Source organism: Artibeus jamaicensis, unplaced genomic scaffold, assembly GCF_021234435.1.
Source record: "Artibeus jamaicensis isolate MK-2021 breed Jamaican fruit bat unplaced genomic scaffold, CSHL_Jam_final scaffold_537, whole genome shotgun sequence".
Taxonomy (NCBI): domain Eukaryota; kingdom Metazoa; phylum Chordata; class Mammalia; order Chiroptera; family Phyllostomidae; genus Artibeus; species Artibeus jamaicensis.
Genome location: NW_026522047.1, coordinates 38411428 through 38419874, shown reverse-complemented (window position 1 = coordinate 38419874; position 8447 = coordinate 38411428). Strand labels below are relative to the sequence as shown.

Here is an 8447-nt window from a genome sequence, read left to right as displayed (position 1 = left end):
CGTTGGTGGCCTCTGCTATCCAACCTGGTCTCTAGAATCTGTCAGAGGAGACTCAGCTAGACCCGTGCTGTTCCCTCCAGGTGGTGGGGTCCTGGCAAGTGATGGCATCATTAAATATTAGAAGTGGGAAGCCTTTCTGCACTTACGTAGTTTGCTATTAAAGACAAGAAAGCCAGGTTTAGAGAAATGAAACATCTCACATCGTTTACATTTGTGGTGGTCCCTGCTTTCTCTCTCTGTTCTCGGCTTCCTCGCCGGCAGGATAAGGAGGTTGGACACATGACCTCTAATATCCTTTCCACCTCTGGCATGTCCTACTCTGAAAATCCCTTACAGGCTTGCTGCTCAACAAGTGGTTGTGACCAAGCAGCCTCGCAGCGTCACCTGGATGCTGCAGAGTCTGGGGTCCTCCCCCAACCAACTGAATGGGAGACTGCATTTGAATAAAATCTCCAGGTGATTCACAGGCAGTTATAGCCGACCTCAGAAATCTCCATTTTGGCCCTAGACATTTTGTTCCTTCCCCAGGGCTTTCAGTTACCGTTCATTCTCTCATTAGCCTGTAGGTGTCACCAGAGAGGCAACAGCGAAGAGGAGAGAAATACAATACTACAGAAACCTTTTTTCCTCCCATTTACTTGACGTCTACTCTTCCCTCCTGCCCTTCAAGTTCCCTTAAGCTCTTTGGGTGGTTACCCAGTAAAGCTACAGAAACAGGGGCCGTGGAGCTTAGTGTGAAGCTGTCCACACTGCCCATCGCCAGCGTCCACCCTTCTGGAGAACAACGGGACGCTAGGGAGCCTCTTGGCTCACGTCAGTGTTTATCTAAACTTTACCTATGGTTTTTAAAAAAAACACTGGCAGGAAGTTGTTTACGATATTCTCTTACTTTCTCTTATTCTCTACTTTGTCCTCATTTACATTCCTAAGAAGTTTTGTCTTCTCTTTTTCTGCTTGATCAATTTTACTTTGTATCTGTCAATACTATTTGTCTCTTTAAATTTTCCACTTTGGGCTTTGTTCATCCACAATTGTGTTCATTGTGTGGATACACCACACTTTGTCTGTTCATCTCCACCTCTTGGTGGGCATTTAGGTGGTTCAAAGATTTTTATATTATCAATAAAGCCGCCATGAACATTTGTATACAAGTCTCTGTGCAAACCTGTGCTTTGATTTCTCTTAGGTAACACATAGGATTGACATTGAACTTTTTAAGAAACTGCCCAATTGTGTTCCAAAGTGATTTCATCATTTTATATTCCCAGCAGCAATGTGCGAAGGTTCCTTGGCTTCACATTCTTTCTAACACAAGGCATTGTTATTAATTTTGTTTTGAACAGTTTATTATCTTTCAAAGAGTTTTAGATGCCAAGGAAAATGTTGGTTATATTTATCCATGTCTAACTATCTTGGCTGGAAGCAGAAGTACAATAATTTTCAATTTCTATCGTTTTTATTCTATACTACTTTGAGCTCTTTCTGTGTTGCTGTATGTATAGATGGATATATACTTACATGGATATATACATGTATGTATATTTCATTGTTTCCTTCACATGATACTCAAAAGTATGCACTCACCACATTTTACTTATCTGTTTCTTGGACATAAATTCCACTGATGTGCATTCCAGAGTGGGATTGCTGGGTCATAGGCTCAACCATGTTTCATTGTACTAAATACTCTCCGACTGTTAATCAGAATAGCTGTATCAGCGCTCACACAGCAGGGCACAGAAGTTCCTGTCTTCCGTAGCCTCATGTACCTTGGTATTGTCCACATTTTTAGTTTATGCCCTTCTGATGTAGCTATTTGAGCCCACCAAGGTCCATCTCAGGGGTTAGCACTCTTCAAAAACTTCCTTTCAGCCCTCCATCTGAGTTAGATGTGCCTTGTCTGTGCTTTTTAATTTTGATGCCTAACTTGGCCATTCCACTTAGCAAACTTGGTTATTGCCACTTTCATTGTGCTTTTTTTATTGAGTTGAGAGCACCTTGAGGGCAGGGACTGTGTGCAGAGATGCTAATATTGCTCGCTTCCCATTGCTCCTGAGATGAACACGCCTCCCACAACCCCTCACACAAAAGCCGGGGATTCTCCTCCAAGTGACTGTGTTCTCTCACCGGCTCCTCTAGATGGGCTACAGCTGACTAGACCGGGTAGTGAGTGGCTTGCACAAAATCTTTCCGGTGAGCCAGTTTGAGTGACTCTCTTCTTTACAATCGTCTGAGGCTTGAACAGACCGTTTTTTGCAACCTGTTTCTCCAGCACCGGGCAGTGTGCCTGGTGGAAGGAAAGGGCTCAATAAACATTTAAATGTGTTATGTCCTGTCATTGTACAAATTAAGAAAATTAAAAGCAGGTCATCATTCAGAAATGTTTCTCTATGGCAGGATGGGGTTTCCAGTAGCTCCATCCCATCGTTCCTCCTTGTCCTCCCTTCAGGAGGGGTGGGCATCATTGAGCTTCACAACAACATCAGGCTGAGAGGTAATCAGAAGAAATAACAGAGGTTTGTTGGTGTCATATGTGCACCCCCTGTAGGACTGGCCGTTGCCATCCAGGACTGAGTCTGCGGAGTGGAGACCCTGGGAGCTGGGCAAGGGGTAAGGAAGGAGGAAAGAAGCAGACCTGAAAAGAGGGGGCTTCCAGGTGCTCATCTAGGTTGGACCCTGTGTTGTCCCAAAGATACCCCCACGAGAAGCCGGGTTTTGCAGCCGTGCAGTCCTGTGTCGCTTAACAAATGGGGATATGTTCTGAGAAGTGCAACAGGAGGTGATTTCGTCATTGCTCAAAGTGTACAGGGTGCACTCACACAGACCCCGGTGGGGCAGCCTACGACACACCCAGACCATACGGCACAGCTGTTGCTCCTCAGCTACTCGTGGGTTGGTCCTGTGTAAGAGATTGCTGTGGGTTCACTCTGTACGTGGTGCATGGGTCATTTGAATGTAGGTAACTGAAGGCAGAGCTCTTTATTTCTGTAAGCACATTAACAGGACCCAAGGGCTCAAATACTTTGTATTCCACCAGTGATCTACGATCTCTGTTTCCGCTTTCCTCGGCGTTAACCTTTGAGAATCCTGGTGTTATCACTACTTGTGTTACAAGAGTGTAGTGTTTAAGATTTCTTAGTCCTAATTTCCCTGTTTAGTGTGGGATCTTCACAGTCCCGAGTCTCCCCTCCACCCCTGCAAAACTGGGAAGATGAGAACAGAACCAGTGGTTATAAAGATTCAGGGGGTTCGGTCTTGTAAAGCCCGGAGAACCTGCCCCACGGTAAATACTCAGCAACCACTATTGCCTCTACATGAGCAACCACTACTGTTTCGAATGAATGGCCTGAGAGTCTTAGTGTTTGATCATTCCCATTTCCTGTTGTTGATTATTTGCAAAACCAGAGCCACCTGTGCTATTGTTGGCCCAGCAACTAAGATGGTGTTTAAAAATTTTTTAAACAACTGAGTTATTTATGTCTTGCATGAGTAGGTTAGCAAGCAGCCACGCTGCACCTTCACCCACGTATTTTCTGTTGTTGTATATTATTTTCCTTGTGTGCTTAATGTTATGTGAAAATCCACGAGAGGATAAGAGCTGGAATGTAAGCCCCGTGAGGGCAGGAACTGAAGCGGGCTGGTCCGCCTGTAGCAAGGTGGGCCCTTAATAGAATAGACACTCAGTAATACTCATTACACGACCACAGAAATGAAAGAAGGGTGAGAATTTTGTCAGAACCATTCCCCGTTGGGGACAGGGCATGGGCTTCCACAGGGAGAGACAGGCAAGTCACTGCGTCGTTGACACGGACCTGAGTCAGTCAGGTTTGGAAGGGTGAGGCCTGTCCCTGAGACCCAGGATGTGCTATTGGTGACCGCAGCCCTGGCGGACGACAGAGCCAGCACACACTTTTCTGCTTTAGAACAGGAGATGGGAAATAAGAAAATGCCCATTGAAGAAAACGCCCATTGTGCGGGCCTAGGTGGAGCTGAGAGGCAAGTGGGTCAGGCAAGGAGCCAGGACATTTTTACCAGCTCTTTGGGACCACAAGTCAAGTAGTTATTTGAAGAGTGCAAGACTTGTATTTTGGACACTTGTCTGCTTTTAAGCTGTTCGTGTTTTTCCTTTCTTTTCTTTCTTTTTTTATGCTTACCTGAGGACATGCTTTCACTGATCTGAGAGAGATACATTGATCAGTTGCCTTCCCTACATGCCCTACTAGGGATCAAACGCATCTAGGCCCGTGCCCTGACCGAGATTAAACCTGCAGCGTGTGGTGTATGGGACAATGCTCCAACCAGTTGAGCCACCGGCCAGGGCTACAGCTGTTTGTATTTTTCGGGTACCGTTTCCTTGTTGCATCTGTAGGCTCACTCAGCTAGTCCCAAGGAAAAACAAGCAAGCGGCTGGGGCTGACCTTTGGGAGGAGTCTGAGTGGGCGGGGCCCTGAGAGAGTGTGAGGGGAGCCCCCTCCCCACAAGGGGACACTCCTTCTGGAGCTGGTGTCCTCCGAATGCTCAGGTGGTGCTGCGTTTTAACAGTGCAGACCCTTCTCTCACAGTTCTGTCTGATCAGAAAATTCCCACAGGAAGAACTTCGCTTAGGGCCATGAGAAAGTACCTACCAAAATGATCCTTCCTTTGTCATAACCCAAGAATTGCCCAAAATACTTGAAACCTAATTTCAGACGTTGGCCCACAGGAAGCACAAGACTGTGATCCCTGAGAAAAGATGACAAGTGAGGTGAGCCCGTCCTAGAGAGCGGCACCAGGGGGGCCCAGGGTCCGGCCACCACACCAAGGCCCAGAGCCAAAGACTGGGGCTCGGGGAGGCCAGGGGGGGCTGAGATTTGCAGGGCGAAGTATCTGAAAGTAAGGAGCTACACAGAGAAAATTCCAGAAAGACCCCTTGGGTTGTCAGCTGAACGGCAATCTGTGTGAACCCCGTGAGGCTGCACGACCTCTGAGGAAGTGGTGTTCCCGGAGCTCACGCAGCGCTGGGACCGGTTCAGGTTCCCGTCACCGGGGTGGGAGTGACCCAGGGAGCCAGAGGCCCTCCGCAGCAGCTCCTCAGCCTCTCTAACTGCGGGGTGTGCTGGCGGAGAGGGATGAACGACGAGGCTCATCTCAGCTCCAGAATGCTACAGGTGGAGGGAAGGAGAGGAGAAGAGGGTAGAGAGGGGCGTGCTATGAAGGGTTGAAGGGAGAGCTAGTTAGAAAAGAGAAAGAGAAGTGATTCACACATTTCACGTTTTACGGAAATGTTAGAATAACTGCCATATGACAATGTGGCTGAAGAAACTGAGGGGTGCTGATGGTGGAGAAATTTCTATCATCCTTTCCACACATCACGTCCACGACAGAGCGTGGTGTAACTGCAGCACCGACAGGCCCCAAAGTTGTTCTTCACGGGCATTTGAGTTGAGGGCATTAGTAGTGTCTTGTAGACATCAGAGAGGGCGGGGGGGAGGCTGCTGCCCTCCTCCCTGGGGGCTGTTCACAGAGTGGGAAACACAGTGACGAGGGGAAGGGCATCACCAAGCTCTTTGGAGGAGAAAAACAGGGGGCCCCTCTGTGGACTTCCTTTACCAAAGTATCATGGTCCACAGCAAGCCCAGGGCCAGGAGACAGACACTCCAGAGGTGCCAGCTATGAGCACGTGGCCACGACGATGAGGTGGCCTGGGCCGTCCCCATGCATGGCCCAGGTCCTGAGGCTTGGAGGTCCTGCCTCTCATCAGATGCTGAGGCTCAGCGACCTCACAGACCTCGCACCTGAAGCTGGAGATCATCTCTTGAGGGAACAGAACTCCGATGGAAGCACAGCTCTAAGTAAAACCTCCGGGGATGTGAGGAACCAGGCAAGTGTTGCTTCCTTCATCGACGACAAAGCAATTCTCCTATAAGCCGGGCCTTGGTTACTGTTCCGCTGCTCGGGTCCCTTTCCACAGGTGACGGAGCAAAGCTTGAGCCATCACGTCCCGCCATGTCCTTGGTCTACCCTGCTCATCGCCCTTTATGGTATGAAGGCTCCTTCTCATAGGTGTCCATTCACCATCCCCGCTGAGAAATGATCCCACTGTCCAGTTCTTTTTTTTTTTTAGCGGTCTTTTTTTTTTGGCGTCCAGTTCTTACCAGCCCTCCCCACGCTCACTGGGTTTTCATGAGAAAAAAAAATATGACTCAAAGCTTGTCAGTGACATATTTTAAGCTTTATTGAAATTCTTTCTCACAAAAGATCTGATATACTTTAGGCCAAGCCTAATTTCCTGTAGTCCCTGAAATGCAGGTCCATGGGGACCTCCATGTCCTCTTAAGTAGGTATGTAAACTAGTAGACTTTCATTTTAAGGTTCAGACGCTTATCGCCATCATTTTTATTGGATGTAAAACAAGACTTGTGGTTTCCCAAAGGGAAAGACCGAGCGAGAGCATCACTCAGGTCTTTGGCGGCGGGGTAGCTGGGTTCTTTGCCAGAACCAGCTCGGGAATCTATTTCACCCAACGTGACATCTCTCCACCTTTGGCATTTTTTTTAACACGAACTTTGCAACGTGCTGAGTTATGCAGTGAACAGTGCTGTGTGTATATATGCATACATGGATGGGTGCTGGGAAAAACGCATGAGTACACGCAAGGTGTGCAAACACAGCAGCTGGTCCGAAGGAGAGTCTCTGATCGTCAGGACGTTAATAAGTAATAAGCATATTATAAGCAAAGAACAACCAATAGCACATACTGATTGACTGGTCAGACAGGAACTGTCTTGGCCCCGCCCCTGGAGGTCCCAGGCGCCACTCCTCCCCAGGCAGGCTGGTGATCCCGGTGGGACAGGTGGCTGTGTGTCCGAGGCCTGACTGAGAGTCTGTGACTCCCCCACGCGAGGTGGGCCTGTGCTCCCTCAGTACCATGTAGCTCCTCGAGTCCTGGAACGCACAGGTGGCCCAGTTGGACCCCTTCCTGGTATCAAAAATAGAATGTGATCCCCTGTCACTAGGAGACAGCGCTGATTGAGGATGCACAGAAGACAGGGCCCCTTCTTCCCCTGGAGATGATAAGAAACCCTCAATTCCTTCGACTCCTCTAGGACCCATCAGGGCACATGTTCTCCTGAGCACAGGATCACACCCAAAGGGGCCTGGGAGGTGCGATAGCATCACCTCCAGGCAGCTCTGAGACACAGGAGCCGTGGCTTTAACCCTGACTGTCACACGACTGCGAGTGCTGGTCTCTGTTTAACCCCAAGAGCCCCACGTCACCCACGTCACCCTCCAAACCACCTTTCCTTTTGCGTGGATGGTTAGCCTGGAAGCCTGCCATGTCTGATCTTGCACTCACACTCCATAGGTTTTGGAGTTTGTAATCTTCTAGATACACAGGTCTTGCACCAAGAGCTCTTTGCTCAAGCCTAGCAAAGACACACCAAGGTTCAGGCAGAAACAATGGTCTCAGTTGTTCTCAATGTTACACCTTCTAGGCCAGGTGAGTGGAGGTGAGGTACTACCTAAGCTAACATGCCTTGTAGAAATGCAGCAAAGTGGATAAATACATTTAGCACTCAAGATACTATGTAGCACACATAGGGATCACTCGGTGAATGTTAGTTTCACTCCCCTTCTCCAAATGCAACTGAATTCCTGCTCGTAACTTGCGTTTCCCACTCACTCCTGTAGCTGCCACACCCAAAAACTAACACAAGGATGCAGAGGCAGTGTAAGGAGGAGAAAAGGAATCGTTCAGTATCTTCTCTTGCTGGGAAGGGAGATGTCAAGGCTCTTGGCTGAACCAAGGTTTGGGAATTACCCAACGCGCGAACGCTGTTATACCTCCCTCCCATCCCCACTGTGCCATTTGTCCCCAACGCTGTCTCAGCTCTCTTCCATAACTAATGGGCCGAAGGGAACATGCATATTGAGGCGGGATGTACCGCATTAGAAGGCTGCAGAAAATGGCGCTCCAGCTGACCAGGTCTCCCCATTCAGGAACTCTGGTGGAAGGGGGAAGCAAGCAGTAGGTCCTGGAGTTACAGTTTGCAGCAGATGTCCAAGAGGAGGATGGCGACAGGCCACTGTAGTCCCAGGATAGGGACGAGGTTCGGGGAATGCTGGGCTGGGCAGGGCAGAGGCATGATCGGGGGAGCCCAAAGCAAGGCTCCCACCCCAGAAATGCAGGAAGGAGGCTGGTCAGTAGGGTCCGGACCTTGGCTGTGTCCACTTTCACTCTCTGATGCACGTCACCCCAGCATCTTCAGCATGTCCGCAGTTTGTTACCCCCCATTTGAGGAAGTTGCAGCGGAAGATGGAATTCTCTGTGCCTTTGCAGGCAACATCATCCATCCAAATCTTCCCTGTGCCTGTGGAGACAAGTCAACATAGCTTCTTAGCAGGTATGCAGGAGAGCAGGATGCAAGAGTCGTAGGTCAGGCTGCCCTAGGCTGTCCTGGCAAATC

At 49.0% G+C, this 8447-nt stretch overlaps 1 protein-coding gene across 1 annotated transcript in view; it reads right to left on the bottom strand.

Annotated features, from left to right (window-relative positions):
• Nucleotides 1–6189: 6189 nt before the first annotated feature.
• Nucleotides 6190–8447, bottom strand: part of SCARA5 (scavenger receptor class A member 5) — a 96046-nt gene continuing 93788 nt past the window's right edge. The window contains exon 9 of the mRNA XM_037135603.2: nucleotides 6190–8351. Within this exon, the coding sequence (XP_036991498.2) occupies nucleotides 8215–8351 (137 nt within the window). The 3' untranslated portion in view covers nucleotides 6190–8214. The remainder of the gene's footprint in view (nucleotides 8352–8447) is intronic.